The following is a 17,071-nucleotide window of genomic DNA, read 5'->3' as shown; positions in this document are numbered from 1 at the left end:
GCTGGGCCGGGCCGCCGCCGCTGATGAGGAGCTCTCCGCCCTCACGGGGAAAGAGGACGCCGAAATGCCGCCTTCTCCGCTGCCGCGGCCCTGCCGCCCTTCTGGAGGGAAGCACCTAACTTTGAGGCCGTGCTCGTGAGGCGCCAGCGCGGGCCCTCGGCGCTGCTGCCGCCAGCTTGCCCCGGGCAGGCAGAGCTAAAACGCTCCTGAAACGCCTCAGAAAAGCCCGAGGGTTGTTCTGAAGGACAAGTCTCACCCACAACTTTGGGTTTGTTCGTCTGCAGAATTCAGAACCTGGCTTGGAAGCTTTCACCTGCAAGAAGGTGAAGTTTTACAGTCTATTAAAAGGAATTTTTTTTCTTAAGTAATTTACATTTCAGTCCAAGTTAATGCATTGCTTTCCAGACACCTTTGAATTTGTCCACAAGAAGTTGACGTTGCAAGTGCAGATGTGATGATGTTAAATATTTTAAGGAAATGACATGTAAGGAAAAAGCAGCCAAATAGTTTGCAGAACAGCAATTTACAGTGGAGGTGCTGAGGGAGTTTGCAATACAAACGAGGCTGGCAAAAATGCTTCTACCTGCTACCACAGGCATATGAATAGTAGCCCTTTGCAAGAGCCCTAAATCCTACTCCTGTTACTATTTTATGTGGTACTTGTTAATATATTAGCTGATGAGCATTAAATTGTGTGAATTATTAAATAAATTTATTTATTCCAACTTAATTAAGTAGCAGATTGACAAAACACCCTCCGTATCAGCCCCGAAAATCAGCCCTGCAGCGGATAACAATGCTGCAGACATGCAGACCTGCCTGTGGCTTTATTTCTTGCTCTGGGGAACCTGTGACTGGCATTAAATGTGCTATGGTGTGGGGGCAAGACTTAAGGATCCTTCTCTAACACATGCATGACAAATTCCACAGTTCAAGGGGCCTAAACTTGCTCTTACTAAGTTTACTAAGTTACTTTGCTAAGTTTATTAAGCACACTGATTAGCAAATTGAATTAACAGTGGACAGCTTAAAACCAGAAACCCTTTCCTGTGCAGCCCTATTTAAACAGTGGAAATCTTTGCCAGGTGATACTGCAGATGTCAGTTACTCAGGTTTCAAAAAGAAATTGGACAAGGTTGTGGAAGTAAAAAACAAGCAAGGGCTATTAACTGCCAAGACAACATGTTTGCTCAAGAAGGTCCTGAGCTGCAAAACACAGGGGAAATACACTGAGAAAGCTTGATGCCTACTGGCGCAGCTCTTCTGTCTCTTCCCCAGGCATCCCCTAGTGGCTGCTTGTTTTTTTCCCCAGGAAGAGCACAAACACAGTGCCACCCCCTTCCTTGCCTTGCAACGATAACAGAGGCATTTCTTGCTTTTGGGAAAATAGCAGGAGTCAGTTCACTTCAGGGCTAGGGACCAGCCTCATTTTAGGAAAGCCACTTTCTTCATCAGGGTTTCACCCTTGCCACATAATAGGAGTTGGGTTAGCAGGACTTCGGGTCAGTCCTGGCATGGCTATGTTCACTTTGTGAAGGTCACTTTTCACACTCACCTGGCCATACCAGCAGGTAAGCCCTGGGTAAGTGTAACTGGAGGCAAGGCAGGCAGTAGATCTGCATTTCTCAAAGCAGAGCAAACAAGCAGCAGCTCTACTGGAAGCATGGGGTTGCCATGATGCCTGCCAGGCAGAAGCCCTTAGAAATCAAATCCAACTTGATTACAAGCCCCACAGCTGGAATGAAAGGTGGGGAAGTGCTAAGCTTGGTGGTCCTTTTGCCATAGAATTAATGAGAATGGCCATAAGCATCTAATGCTGCTAGGAGGGGCCATTCCCAAAATCCGGCCTTCCCTCAGTGGCTGCCCACCTGGCTTTCCACTGCTATGGCAAAGACATGGTAGGTGGCAGAACCATGTCCACCACCTTTACCTCTTGTACCTGCCCAGGCACATGCCTAAAGCGTGGGCTTTGGAAAGGGAGTGGTGAAATGAAATACAGAAGAGAAAGCACAGCACAAATTCTGTAAATACCAAGTAGGCTTTTTCCTGGAAAACATCTATGTCTTATGATGATACATTTGCTTTTATGTTTTCTTAGGCCATCACAAAGAGAGGCAACATTATGATCATGTCTCATAAACCCATTCCTATTGTTTACTAGGTAATCAGTTAATAACATGAGAAGTACATTCCCAACGAGGAGGATGGCTCATTCGATTCAGAACTACAGCCTGCAAACCTTCCTAATCTACAAAATCCAATAGCCTCTTACTGACTTGTTAATCATCATGATGCATTGGCTAGCATCAGCAATCCTGTGCAAGATGCCTGCATGTGCCCTGCATCCCTTGGAAGGACAACAGCAGGATTTAGGGAGTTGTGTTGGGATTTCTTGGCTGTTAGAATTTCTCCTAATACTGTAAGCAAAAACATAACATTGATGAAAGAACAAGTAGCAGGATCCCTGCTATATGCCATAAACACTGCAAATGGAACCCCAGATGGGCTCTTGGGAGGTATCAGGTCCATTCCATACGGTGGAATGCTGGAAGAGTGGAAGCTGATGGCTTCTTTTACAAGCAATTAGATCCATCAGAAAACCCAGTGAATAGTCTCTGCCTCCCTTGTTAGCAAGTCTTCTATGTTTCCAACTAGCCACTCAGCAGTGAAACTCAATGCCTAGAAGTGTAAAAGGATCATTTATCTTGAAACTGATAACCCAACCTGAAGGTGCAGGTTTAACCTATTCTCTGTGTTGTTTTGTTGGTGTTGTTTGTTTTTTTTTTTAATTTCTCTCAGCTCAGCAGCATTGTTTCTAAGCAACAGGAGAAAGCTGCAGTCCTGCGTGAAGCCATAGCCTAATTTTCCTGGCACACAAACTGAGGGGCAGAGGCAAGAAAGGAACAGCAGCAACACCAAGAGGGAATTCCTCCTCATAGACACCTGAAGTCAGAGAGGCTTCAAACTCAGATCCTGAGGCCTATTCCAAGAGTTGACACAGGTAGTGCATGATTTCTTGTGTACATGTATGAGAGAGAGAATAGGGGGACAATATCCAGTAACACAGAGAGCTTACTAGGTATGTCATTATTGGTGCGCCAGGTGCTGGCTGCTCTCATTGTTGTGTCCTGTCAGGCCAGCTGTTACCCCATCTCTTCCAGCCTGTCCTCTTCCCAGTCCATCCCCTCTTTGTACCACATAGATCTGATTAATACACACACAGTAGGGAGACCAAGCCATGTGCTAAGAAACTCAGAAGTGGTAGCAGGTCAATAGATTGCATTATATGAGAGAATATACATCGCTGTGGTGGGGATGCAAGCAACCTGCAAGCTGACACTCAAGATTGATGCTCATCTTAAATGGGCTCATTCTGCCCATTTGCCATTACCAAACTCCTTACCCTCACTTTCATTACTGTGCGTGTTGTCTTCTCTTTCTTGACTAGGTTTTTCTCAACTTCTATTGCAGTCCTACCTGGGAAATGGTTTTGGCCAGATTTTTGTAGGGGGTCTCCAAGCATCCCATACTCTTTATCTGCGATTCAGATTTGCTCACTGACAGAGATACTTGGTAGGATGCACTTTTCTCTCTCCTAGATCCCCTTGAGCTTATGTTACAGTGACAGCCAGAGTATGGAAAGAAAACACCTGAAGAAAGAGATTCAAAAACTCCTGTAAGTAGTAACTGCCCACAACTGCCTTCATTGCATTTGAGATGGGCTTGTTTTCATTGCAAAGGGTTATATGACCTAGCTGGATGACAACTGTAAAACCTTAGTCTTCTCTTGCTGGAAAGTATGAACAGACTTCTTTTGAGATGCTCTTCATTTTTTTACATGCAGTCTGTAGCGTGAGACCTGACTGCATGTGTCACAGTAGAGATGTCACAGCCCAGAACTTGCTCTGTGTCAGTGGGAGTGACCAGGGAGGTGCAGAGTTCCTCCTTTGCCATGCAGCCAGCGCCAGTCTCCTAGTTCATGCAGCAGCGTTTCATGCTCTTGGATGCAGGAGTGCCCAGCAGACAACTCCTAGGGGATGTAAGCAGTGTCCCCTCTATTCCATACAAGTCCTGTGCCCATCTTCCCTAGGACTGCTTGCATGGATCAGTAGTACTTAGTCTGAGGAAAGATTGCAGAATCAGGCCTCCCTTGAATGGGAAGAACAAGCAGCAGTAAAGCATCTTTTTCAGTCTCTTGGCTGTACAATGAAATCCTTCTGTGAGTCCCCAGACTTTAAATACTTGATTCATATTTGTACCTCTTCCTATATTTTGGAGCCTTTGGGGAAGACAGCAGTGTGGTTTGAGGGAAGCTAAGATTAGCAGTGATGCAGAAAACTAACAGCTTTCCTACTTAGGAGGTGTCTGTGAGAAATCCTGCAGCAGATCCCTAGCCCTGAATCGTAGCAAATTTGCACTAGCTTTAGAGTAATCTATGACATTTTTATGCACTGGATTGCTTAGAACCAGTTGTAATTTGGAGTTATTTTCTTGCTTTAAGGGGAGATTATGTTGGCATCAGACTACAAGAAAATGAATTTGATCCAAGAGGACAAAGGCAGCCCACCTTTCTAGATGACATGGTAATCACCAGACTTCTTACTTCCTATCCTTTTTAACTGCAGGGCTACTGAGAACTCTGAAGGATGGCTGAATAACCTGTTCCTACAATGATCAATAAAAGCCCATTACTGAAATGAGTATCTAAAGAGATTGGCTGTGAATAGCATCCAGGTGTAATGTATCCAAGACAATTCAAGTTTTTGCTGATTTTTCAGCAAGAAAAAGCTCATCCACAGAGGACATTTGATAAAGTTCCAGTCAACTAACCAAAGGGAATTCTTCACAAACTAAAGCTGTCTATGCATAATAAAACGTCTTTCAGCTAAGCTGAGAAAGTCTTCCTGGGTGTGTTTAAAATGCCTCAAACCTCAGCAAGTGTCTTACAACTGGTGAGCTACCCAGTGTAGTTGAGAAATACTGGGCTCCAGCTAATGTTTCCCTGCATTTCTCTGGTCTTTCTGTCATGCCTCAGTCAAGCAATTACAGTAAAACAAACACATAAAGTTCTTCTGTCTTTCCAGGTCCATTACAACTTAGCCTTTAGTGTTGCTTTGCTGTGGCTAAGTGACTTGGATGCTCAGACTGCACTGACAAAAGAGAAAATGTGAGTATTGCAAAGCTAAGGCCCTGCTGTTGCAGTGGGTTACACCAGTGTGAAAATGGAGTAAAAGCAGCAGTGAATCGAGCCCAGCACCAGCCTAACAATATTCTTGTTCAAAACGCCATACAGGAATTTTGCAGCTTGCAACCAATGCGTGTATCCCAACCTAATTGAGAGAGAAGCTATGATATTATCTTCATATGCTGGAATATTAATGGTAAGAGAGCAAGAAAGATAGCAATATCTTTTGCTCTATGGCATCTCTCTAGAAACACTCGCTGTACCCTGGATATCTTTGTTCATTGAAAGCACAGTATACAGACAGTGCAAATATCACAAATCTGTCTCATTTTTATTAGGTAGCCATTAGGTTTTGCTCAGCCTTAGAAAACAAAATAGGCAGTTTCAGTAGGTGGCCCTATGCATGCATATAGGTTACTTATCTTGTCTCACCCAAGTGCAAAATGGTGAGCAAGTTTCAGGACCAGATCTCAATAGATTTGTACTAGCAGCATGAAACAATACTAGGAGTTCACATGAAAGCTGTTTCAGAGAACAAAGGAAGGGGATATGAGCTGGATTTCATACATTCACTTTAAAGAATACGACTTCTGAGAGCTGAACCTCTCTCTTTACCTGTCTTCACAGAACAGCATTCCTATTGAAGAGATCTTTGAGATTTACAGTGTGAGGTGCACAGCAGCACACTGGCAGAGCTCTGCAAATGTGAGTGATCTGTTGTTTTTTCAGCATCTCTAATAGGGGCCTGAGTGAAGATCTCTCTTACCTGTAGTGGCCTGGTCCAGCATGTAGTACATTGGGCTGGCATTCTGGGAATGCGATCCACACATGGATTATTTCTCTTCTCACTCAGAGTAAACACTGTTGAACTATTCCCTTCTCACATCTGCCATTATGGCTTAGAGCCTTGTGGGTGGCCTTTCAGCATCATAACGAAGCATAAAGCCTCCATGTGCAGTTGTAGTTATCCAGGGGGTACTTCATGCCTGCTGCTAGTCTTGAGGGTGTGTGTCTGTCAAAGCTGCAGAGTGCAGCACATTTCCTAATTGCTTGCAGATTATATTGTGTGTGGGTCTATTATTATAGCTACTGTTTACTGTTTATTCCAGCTGTCCCATACTAATAAAGGAAGGGACTTCATTCTATGGAAAGCAGACACTACTGTTAGACCAGCAGTGTTTGGGGATATGTGGATGATAGCTGGCAGCATCCTACAATAAACTCTCATGTATCTCCTTGGTACAGCAGAATATAAGCGTTCAGGTAGCATTCAAGACCACAGGCTAGGCACGACAGTGTGAATTTTATCTGAAGTTAGTGCTTTCCTCTGGGATTGTTATCTGGCTGCCAAAGATGTACTTTGTCTGTGCCCAGTCTTCTTCCCCAGTCCACTCAGGTTTCAAATCAGAAATCATCAGGGGACAATACCTAACCTTTGCTAGTTCCCGGCCTCTGGTGCTGCCTTGCACTAATTGGCCTCACCGAGGAGGCAAAGTTGTTTTGGTGGGCAGTATACCCTGTAAGCAGTTGTGTAAAAAAGCGAAACTCTCCCTGCACAGCCCACCTCTTTGCTACAGTTTTTCTGCCCTCCTCTTTTGTAGGATCCTCTGCAGATCCTCATGGTCTCCTTGACTCATTCTTACTCCACTGTAAGCTGATAAATCTTCCAGCTAAGAAAATGTGCTGTAGGTCTGAGATAAGGCATTCGTCAGAGGAACCAGAGATGTCAAATTTGGCTAGAGACCTTTAACCCTGCAAGACAGAGACTTCCTTCCATACTTCCATGGGGTTTTTGTAAGCTATTGTATGCTGCTTAGCAGAGTGTGCCGACACCGCAGGTGTTAATCTGGGGTCATGTTTAAGCAGTTTCATACAATCAGTGCTATGTTAACAGAAGCCAACTCTCAGAAGGGCACTCTGACTCTTGCATAGGCATTATATGACACTGTTCAAGGAGATTCAGTATCTACATCCTAGGAATCTTTCCTGGATCCCAGTAAAGGATCAGAGATGGCAACTGTCAGACAGCCTTAAATTCTCCCTTTATTGCAGTGTGAAAAAGAGGAGAAAAAGAAAACAGTGCTAAGCCAATTTTTACTTGCAGTCCTATGGAAGGTGGACACACAGATTAAACAGAACAAACTAGCAACTCTGTGACTGCAAGGTCATCTGTGTTACCTGTGCACCTGCAGGGAAAAGATGCTCTAGAGACTGGAAGTATCCTTGTGCCAAATCATACAATAGTAATAGAAAACTTGCACAAGGTTTTACAATTCAATTATTGCAGAGATAAGAGGTAACATTACCCTGACTTGCAGATTAGACTAGACTATCTGACTTTGGGCAAGTCAATTAATCTCTGTCCTAGTCAATCGGTGGCACAGTCTGGGTCGTTATTTGCAGCTAAAAGCCTCCAAAGAGAAGGAGGCTATGTTTCCTTGGGCACAGTGCTCTGACAACATGGCCTGCCGTGAGCCCGTACACCAGAGTTGTTTGGGCCTAGTCAGCTCTCACAACAGGCAGCAGAGTGTGTGCCTCCTGCTTCCCTTCATCTGAGACTTCTGAGAGTGTATTTACATAAGCAATGGAATCTGATACTGTTTAAGACCTTCCAGACAAGTCACATCCCCGCTCTTCGGGAGTGAAACCTCCATGTGGAATGATCCAGCAGGTCTTAGGGAGCTTGCAAGACCTGAGCAGTTTTAGACATCAGGACAACTTCTGCATCCCCAGTTCAAATACCTTTCTGTTTATATTGGGCATAAATTGCAGGGTTTACTGCTTTCATGCAAATTCACACATGGGTGCTGTGTTAGGCGTAAATGGCAGAGTTCAGGCAGCAGGGGCTGCAGTGGTGACCTATATGGGGGGAGACCATGAACTGCCCTGTGCCAGTCAACTCAAACCCATGTAAGCAGCCAAGCATGAGCCAAAACTTCAGCCAGAGGAGCACATGGCACCTCTACTCAAACATATTTAAGAAAGAGCAGCAGCTACTAGGGAAGGAGACATGAGGACACATGTAAGGAGACGTGCGGGTTGACTATTAAGAGAGACTTGCTCTTGGAAGGAGGCATCCCCTCCATGCCATGGCCTGCAGGGACAGAAGCACAAAGGAAAAGTAAGAAGTACAGAGAAATGCCAAACAGAAACCATTCACACATGAGCCCAACCTCCTTTGCCACCCATCACCTCACAGAAGGAATTGGGGAAGACTGAATGTAACCATGAAAAAAACAAGGGAAGTTGAGACTAGGCAGGGGAGGAAAGGTGCTTACTATATTTAACCTCTAGAGTTTGACCTCTTGATGCTTCCCTCATTATACCACCACTGGGATCAGAAACCTTTGGCAGCATAAGGGCTACTTCTAAAATCCCTGCTCCATCTTTTTAGTCTAAAGTCACCCATTGCATGCTAGAATATTGGAATGATGTGCTGCTGGGTTTAGAGGTTTATGAAGGCTTTTTATTGGCATGCCTCTTTCTGGCTTAAATGCCTGGCTGACCACAGACTTCATGGTTCCTTTCTGGCCTGCACACTGGGCATGGGACTTTGCCAACCCAAGCAAACAAAGTGCTAGTGCAGGGAAAGCACCGACACTTAAAAGCTCTTTGTCTTCAGTAGCTGACCTTCAGGGAGATGGTTTTGTTCTTCAAAGGGCAGAAGCAGCGTGTTTGGCTCTGTTGTGCTGTTCCTCTGTTGGACCTCTGCTGAAAATTATCCCCAGGCTACCAGAAAAAGAAACTGTGTATTTGGTGCATGCAAAACTGAATACAGCAGACAAATGTAACTACGCAACCAGACGGATTAAAAAAAAAAAGCCTTCAGTAGACAAAAAGGAGATACTTACTCCAGCTTTACTGATCAGATCTCATCTTGGCCCTGCAGAGATTTCACCAGTTAAAACTCTTCAGTCCTATCCTGCCCTGATACTAATACCTACGCATAGCACCAGTCTTAAAGCGGTATCCCATTCCCAAACATACCTAAAAGGCTTTCAGCATTGCTGGCATCACACACCTTGCAGAATCTACCCCAAACTTTTTGCTGTCTTCTGCCCTTTAGGTCTGAGAGAGACCACCAAAGAAGAGGTACCAGTTCAGTGGTACCAGTGACTCCTAGCTTTGGCCATAGCAATGGTAAGCTATTGGCCCCTTCTCCCACCAGCCTACTGCCTAGACTGGTGTGCTATGAGCAATAAAGTGGAAGGAATCTCCTGCTACATAAAGGCATAATGCATTTGGATCCTATAATATCTGTGCCTTTTAAAAAATATGTTACATTTTAAACTCAAGTCATTTGCCCCTTTTGCTTTTGCCCCATTAGTAATAGCAAACTAGCTCCAGCCTTCTCTCTTTGAACATAGCAAAAAGCTGAACTATTCACCTCCTCCTCTACCTTATGCTGCACCAGGGAGAGGCAAGAAAAGGGCAGTCCAACTACTCACAACCACACTAAGAAGTAACACAGCTCCTGGGCTTTTGACATAGTGCTGTACAGAGGAGCATTCCCACAAGTGTGCTCTAATTACCATTAATGTGGAGTGGGGAAGGAGGCTATGCAGGTCCGAGGAGATACAGCCTGCTTCACAAGGGCCTTGCCTGTGTTCAGAGCAAGTTTCTCTAGCAGCATATCTTTAGTCATATAAGTGTAATTGCCCTTTAAAAAAAAGGGGAGGTATTATAATTTTTAATTCATGACTCAAGTCACAAGAAAGCATTCTGTATGGCCCAGCTATTTAATGAAAAAGCATTTGTGCTGGAATATGTAGATTTTATTTTCAGTAACACAGACTTTATTGATGTTTCCCAAACAACCATAAAAAGTTGCTGTGGAATTGTAATCAGACTATAATAGATGATTCACATGTAATTCACAGTGTTTCTGGTGCACTTAATTTTTTTTTTTTTTACTTGCCATACATAGCTGTAATATTAATGACGGACTGCCACCCGGTGTCCAGAAAGGGCTAGAGCTACCTCCAGCTCAGTTACATGCATCAGAACAGCCTTGGCTGTAACCTCTCTTAGTTGAATTTTCCCATGTCAGGAGCTAGAAATGCCACTAGATGCCATGTAGGGGCATTTCACAACATGTTAGTTTGAAGGAGGGATCTTCCCCTCTGCTCCTGGGATAAGTGGGTGGATCAGCTCTCCCTCCTTTTGCTGTGAACATTACACTATGTATTTTTACTGTCATGCTTCTCATGGGCAGGAATCCTTTTTCTCTAGGAATTTCCAACCCAGGATATTTTTAGAAATCTCCATTTTGGGTGCACATCATAGACTGCAGAGGAGTGATGTTTTCTTGGAAATTTTCCAGCTACTCACGCTGTTTCCCATGGTGTTTTGGTTTCGGGGGGGGGGTCTGGGGGGGGTAGTTTTTTTTGTTTTGATTTATATTCTGATGTTATGCAAGCAAAGACAAAGAAAGAACAGAAACAGTCTTTCTGTTCATCTCATGTTACTGTGCACTTGCCTAGATCCTGTCCCTAGTGGACTCAGGGATATTTCCTTGACGTCATGAGGTAGCAAAGTTACAAAATTTTCTGAAGAGGAAGATAAGCCATTGTTATCAGGATCTCCAGGTTCTATTTCAGCCAACAACACTGCTTAATTTTAATGGGCTTAAGATCATTCCCACTCTATGAGAAAGGAACAGAAAAGCTTTGCTGAATTTGGAAACTAAGGATAATTCATTTTGCAAAGCCCTAATTAGTTTAAGAGGTTAAATCTACTGTTTTCAGTAACAGTAACTCTTGGAGCACAGCTTATGCCTCCTTAAGAGTCCTAGACTCAAAGAGCTGGAATCCAGCCCATCTCAAAATTCAGTTTCTGTGGATCTCAGGTTTGGTTATCTTTTCTCGCCCCCCCCTGCCATTTCCAATCAAAGTAAAACGGTGGAGATTCCTGTTATCCACCATCACTTTTTAAGCCTTGGTTTACATCTCCAATGAAGCACTAGCTTTACCAATATATATAGATACTTAGGGAGCCTAAGTCACATCCTAGTGGGATTTAGGATCCAGAAGATTTCTGATTCATGAGAAGGAACATCCTAGCCTGAGATGGATGTAATGGTTGCTATCCCACCTGCCTGCTGCTTCTCAGAGTATCCTACCCCATCATCCAGATGTTTCGGGAGCTGCCATGTGAACAGCTGAGCTGTTCATGTGAACAGCTGAGCAGGCTGCCCATCAGGATGTTTTGGCAGACCACAATCCCCAGGCTGCACCAGTACATACAGGGCTATGAAATGCAGCAGTTCAGCTACTGTGTGGACAACCAAAATGTCTGGGCAGCAGGGATGGGCACTTCAAGAAGCTGGGTGGGCCAAGCAGCCAGGACAAAAACTGCCAGCAAAGCTGTGCTCATTTATCCATCAGGACCTCTGAAGAAGTTATCTTACTTTCAGCTGACCACAAAAGAGTATGCCCATTTGGCTTGGCACATAGTTTCTGCAGACATACTAATCGATGAATTGTCCTTCCAGGACCACTGGATTCAACCTTTCAAGCTCTCCCTGCATCCATTTGCCGTGCTGACTGCCCCTGAAGCTGCAGAGTGTGCCTGGAAGCAAAGTGAGCACATTTCACCCCAAATTCCACAAGGCCAGGGCAGGGGAACATGGGGCAGCAGCACCTGGCCCAGCAGAGCCACCAAGTTACAGCGTGCTGAGCTCCAACAGCTGCACATGGAAGGGATAGTGTAAACCTTGGTCTGTGCCTATTCTCTTGCAGGCAGGGAGGTACAGGCATTTTCTCATTGTAGCCTAGACACAGTGTTTAGCTCAGGCTCCTGAGCTCATGACAATTGCAAAAGGACCATTTTCCTCAAGTTGAGGTAAACAATAAGATTACACATTTCTGATAGGATCAGCCTTCATGTCTCACAATCACTTGTTTGTTCTTAAGCTTGGACTATTACTAGGACTTTTGCAAAGGTCAGTTATGCTACTGGCCAGTGAAAGAGCCACCCCCCCTTCCCTGCTTCTTCTCCAAGTGCAGCAAAACAGAGTAACTCCAGGAGCGTTAGGGAATTTGAAGCTAGAACCCCTTACCTCCAACCATGTATTGCAACTGATCCCATGCAGTAGGTCTGTAAACCAGCCTGGTGGCTCCCTGTAACCCCAAGATGATGCAAGGCCCTTTCTCCCTCCCAAGGCATCAAGTACCGGAGAGAGCAGCATATCAAAAGACCAACCCTTGTTCAGCAAGGAGAGCTAAGAAGAACAGCAAGCAACTGGGCTCACTCATCAGAGGAAAGCAACAGGTTGACAAAGTAGGTCTGAAGAATTCATACAAGCCACTAAAACTGTTTCTGCAACACTACCACTGAATGTCACAGCTAGAGTGGCACCGCAAGCCACCCAGAGCCCACAAAGTCTTTCTTGTCTGCCCTGCTCAGCACTCCTTAGCAGGAGAAGTTTCATAGCAGCACTAATTTATAATATAGTGTCGATGCCAAATTGGACTTTCACAGCAACTGTATCATATCTTGGCAGGAGATGTCACTCATGAGCTGGAAAGTCAACTCCAGTAGTACCCAACATACACGTGGAAGGCACTCTTCTGGCTAATATCCCTGCGAAACACATTCACGACTATCACTTTCAGGTTAAAAAACAGTTGAAGACTATTTTTTAAAAAATGAACAAAAACCTGACTCCATAAAGAACCCAGTAATGTCAGATTAGCCCAGCATGTACATGAATTAGGCTCTGCCTTTCTATTTGTCCGTGATTTGCTAAAGCCTATTGTTTGCTGCAACTCCACTGAGCAGGAGAGTTAGGAAAACATTCGTTGTAGCAGCAGCATTTCACCAAGGGGCTCCCCCACAGCCTCGAGTTCAATGTGCATCACATGTCACACAGCAGGAGGGAAGCTGATCTACCACGCAGTCCCCAACTCTCCTGATGGATTCAGCCCTGCATGCTGTGCTTGCGCTTATTAACATTTGAATCCTGCAGGGAGCTGCAGAAGCAAAACAAGGAGTCTCTCCAGAGAAGCCTGGAACAGATTCAAAAGCAAGGAATGCAAAGGAAGCAAAGACATAACAAAGACCCAGACTTCATGTACCTCACTTAGTTGTAGGTGAGCTAACTGATGTCTTCTACCTTAGCTTTGGTAATGCATTTGTGACGTGGTTTGGATTGGGGGTTTTTTTGGTTTTTAAATCTTAGCAGTCATTCCTTCCTTCCCACCCCTCATATCTTGTACCCAAGACTCTGACATTCCCTCCTCTTCCCTTAACTACCTCTCTTCTGTTTCCCTGCCAGTGTGCTGGGAGCTTACATTTTTCCAGTGCATCCCTACTGCTTCTCAACCCACCATGCTACTTTTACAGAGCCAAAGAGGGGATGCAGCACTTCAGAGGCAGGGATTACACACTTCCCCTTGTCCACAGTGCTGTGCAACTCCCACACGTGATCCAGAGTGGGACAGGAAGGAGCTTCCCTGCATGTGACATGAGGGTTGTGCCTCTCAGAATGATCCCATTTTCTTCAGCTCTCCCCTTTAACCATCCTACTTCCTTATTTCCTTAAAGGACTCAGCTAAAGAAAAAGCCTCTCCCTGCAGTGCCAGTGTAGCACTGAAGCCTAACTGTCTTCCATTCCCTGTTTGTAGGTCTCTAATGGTTTGCCTCTTGTTATGTCCATGCTGTGCTGCCCAAGAACACTCCCCATTTCCTAGATGGGCTGTCACAACCCTCATCCTTGTATTAACTCTACCTTGGGATAAGAGTTGGGTGCACATGGTTCTCCTTCCACACCCCTCTCTTCCTCTGGAAGCCTGGGCACACAGCATGGCATGTTTCTGTAGGACTCTTTCTACTTAATTCCACAGACATTTCAGAGTTCAGTGGGGTAGTAGAAGTGTTCACTGCTGAGAGGTGCATTTAACACTAACTACAGGGTAGAGAGACTCCGTTAGAGCTCTTTACATATAAATATTAGAGAAATGAAGATTCCCAGCTACTTCTAGCCAGGGGATAGACATCCATTGAAAGTGTGGTCACATATTGTACAGCTGCATTAACCCATGCCTTGGAGATGGTCCTGTACTCTAATGCAAAATATCTGCTAAAGGAAAAAACAATAAACATTTGTGAAGGAAAACCATTTTTCTTCTCCTGCCTGCTGATTCTCAGTCACTCAGCCTGTTTATGGACAGGCCAAAAGACAGCACTATGCAAGAAAGCCTGGGAATGGTTAAACTTAATCAGGGATTCAAAGGGTCTTTTAGAAGTCCTCATGGACTCAAAGCTTGCTTTCAACTCACCAGGTTCACAGCTTTTTTTTTTTTAACATAACTTATCACAAATTTCCCGTTAAAATCAGTCTAAAATAAAATGTAGCTGCTGTAAACACCTGTCCTTTCAATTCTGAGCTGTCCACGGGCAAAGACCTAACCATAGCTTGGTACATTGAAAAATTACAGATTAACTGGTGAGTCTTTGTGCTGATATTGATGGGGCTTCTTGGCCATACCATGCATCCCCCCACTTTCCTTTCAAGCCATGTGAGCCAAAATTCAAGGCCTAAGGGAGTCAGATGAGAAGGCTAGAAGGGACTTAAGATCAACAGCAACATCTCCCTCCCTTACACAGGAACTCTTTAGCCATGAATTTATGCGGCATCAGCTGTTTTGGCCTGGTTAGTTCACTCTGCAGGAAGTAGGGTTGCTGGAACGCACTCTCCAATCCAATTTAGCAGTTCCTACCTCTCCTCCATGGCCTATGTTCACTGCTGGGACAGGCCTGCCCTGTCACATTCGGCACAGGCTCATTCCTGGAGCTCAGGGCATCCATCAGCTTCTAAACAGAGGCTTCTGTTCTTGCAAATAAATTCAATAGAGCAGTAGGCAGCAGCCAGTGCCAGGACCTGAGCAAATTTCATTCCAACTCAAACAGCATCAGTCTGACCCCTTAAAAGCCAAAGCAGAGAGAAATTGTACTTTGAAATGAGGTCATTACAAGAGGGGAGGACTGGATATTGCTGCTGACCACGTGAGTAGGAGAACAATGGCGAGGGGGTGGTTAAGATTAAACAGCTAGAGAGATTAACATCTCATGACTGATTTTTGTTCACTGACCTGCAATAAAATAAACAGTAAGACTTTAAACAAATAGGTGATTAGCTGTGTTATTCCAGTGCTGTCTTTGCTATTAGAGTACTGCCATGGTCTTCACTTTTCATTGGCTAATACTTCCTGGTTTTTATAGATAAGGCTGGCGGAGTTAAGAGGAGTAAGCAACAGAAATCTTGCTATGCTAATAAGCATAAAAACAGCATTTCATTTTCAGAGTGCAAGTACCTGCCCCTTTGCTACTCCCTCCCCTGTTGGCTGGCTGGTATCTGGTAGTCTGTACACAAAAATCAAGCCCAGCAGATCGGGTAGTTTGCCGTTCACATGTTCACATTTTCAGACAGCCAAAATCAGGGAGCTGAAAGGTGCTTGTAGGTGTGTGTCCAATGGGATTGGTGAATGATAGCCTTCTGCCACCTTGACTGAAATTTCCTCCTTTCCTGAGCTATATTGTCTCCTGAATAAAAAAAAAGGCTTTGCTGTGACCAGACCAATTAGCCAGGACAACTTCAAAATCTTTTCTCAGCTATGCAAAAAGCGATGGACATAGTTCAGAGCTTAGATGGGATGCAGAGTCACAAATTTGTTCTACAGGACCCAGAAGAGACCTCTGATCATATGTGCACACTTAGCAATATTTGTCACAGTTGGTGCCCACCACTGCACTGCAATACTATCCACAGTGGGAAAGGTAAGAGACCATTCTGGGTCTGTTCTTTGTAAGTACCTGAAATCGTGTTGTACAGCAAGTGTGGAAGTGAATGGGGCATCATCCACTTTCCCTTTGGCAATTTAAGAGTCCCATTGTAGCCCAAAGACTGACTCCAGCAGCAAAACTCATGGTGTCAACTTGGTGCTGCAATTCATAGCCCAGTTTATGACACTGAAATCGGTGATGGTTTCAGCTTACACTCTTTGCTGCACAGCAGCTGAGGCACAGACATACTGCCTGCAGGACCAGAGGCGCTAACTTCTTAAATTGCCCCACACAAGCTTGTGAGTCAGAGTCACTAGAGCACTGCCCATGCAAGCAAGCCCCAAAGTCCCCCTCATTTCTGCTACAGTAATCCTGACTTCAGACATGGCACTACTGATTCTCCGATTCCTGAAAATTCTCACTCATTTTGGTGAAGAGCTTTTTCCTAGTCAAACATCAGGAGGAAACACCTAGCATCCACCTTGGAATGGCAAAATACCCATTTTGTGCGAGAGATTAGTTTATCTATAGGACAAATATATAACCAATCTGTTTTGAAAAGAATCGATTTTGTCAGGACGAAGTCTAACGTATTAAGTGCATAGGACTATATATCTCCAAGAGGCAGCCAGCAGCAAGAGCAAATACCAGAGTCAAAGCAATGAGAAATTCAGTTTTACTCGATCTCTCTAAAACAATGTAAAGGATACTGGCTCCACAAGGGGAGTCACGGTTGAAGGATCGAGCATCTCTGCTGCATTTTCTATATCTAAGAATGGTTAGAGGTGCTCAAAATAGGAACTAGCCCAGACTGGCTCCAAAAAGGAGTTTGTTTGCAGCAAAGCAGAGTCAGAGAGAACACCAACCGCCAAATTCTGCACAGACTGTCACCAGGTCAGGTGCTGTTGTGGAAGTGATCTGCCAAGTACTTGCACACAGGTATTCCCACTGCCAGTGCTAAACAGTCCCTTTATGTGAAGCAAGTATGTGGTGTGGTTGACAAAGACATCCGGGGCCAGACTTCATGGCCTTTCATGGGGACTTGCATTAACACCCATTGTTCAAAGAATTTGTGTGCAATTCATGCAGCAACTGTTTCCC

The 17,071-nt window shown here is 44.6% G+C and overlaps 1 protein-coding gene across 1 annotated transcript; it reads left to right on the top strand.

Moving 5' to 3' along the window:
• Positions 1 to 3,635: 3,635 nt before the first annotated feature.
• Positions 3,636 to 7,342, top strand: LOC103924577 (chromosome unknown open reading frame, human C2orf80). The gene is made up of 7 exons (XM_009333114.1): positions 3,636 to 3,676; positions 4,502 to 4,583; positions 5,085 to 5,167; positions 5,294 to 5,381; positions 5,813 to 5,890; positions 6,787 to 6,834; positions 7,238 to 7,342. Exons 1-7 carry the CDS (start codon positions 3,636 to 3,638, stop codon positions 7,340 to 7,342), a joined length of 525 nt encoding a protein of 174 aa, XP_009331389.1.
• Positions 7,343 to 17,071: the final 9,729 nt, after the last annotated feature.

The sequence above is a fragment of the Pygoscelis adeliae genome, unplaced genomic scaffold, assembly GCF_000699105.1.
Source record: "Pygoscelis adeliae isolate BGI_AS28 unplaced genomic scaffold, ASM69910v1 Scaffold160, whole genome shotgun sequence".
Taxonomy (NCBI): domain Eukaryota; kingdom Metazoa; phylum Chordata; class Aves; order Sphenisciformes; family Spheniscidae; genus Pygoscelis; species Pygoscelis adeliae.
Note: the sequence above shows the minus strand (reverse complement) of the source record. Positions and strands in the feature narration are given on the sequence as shown.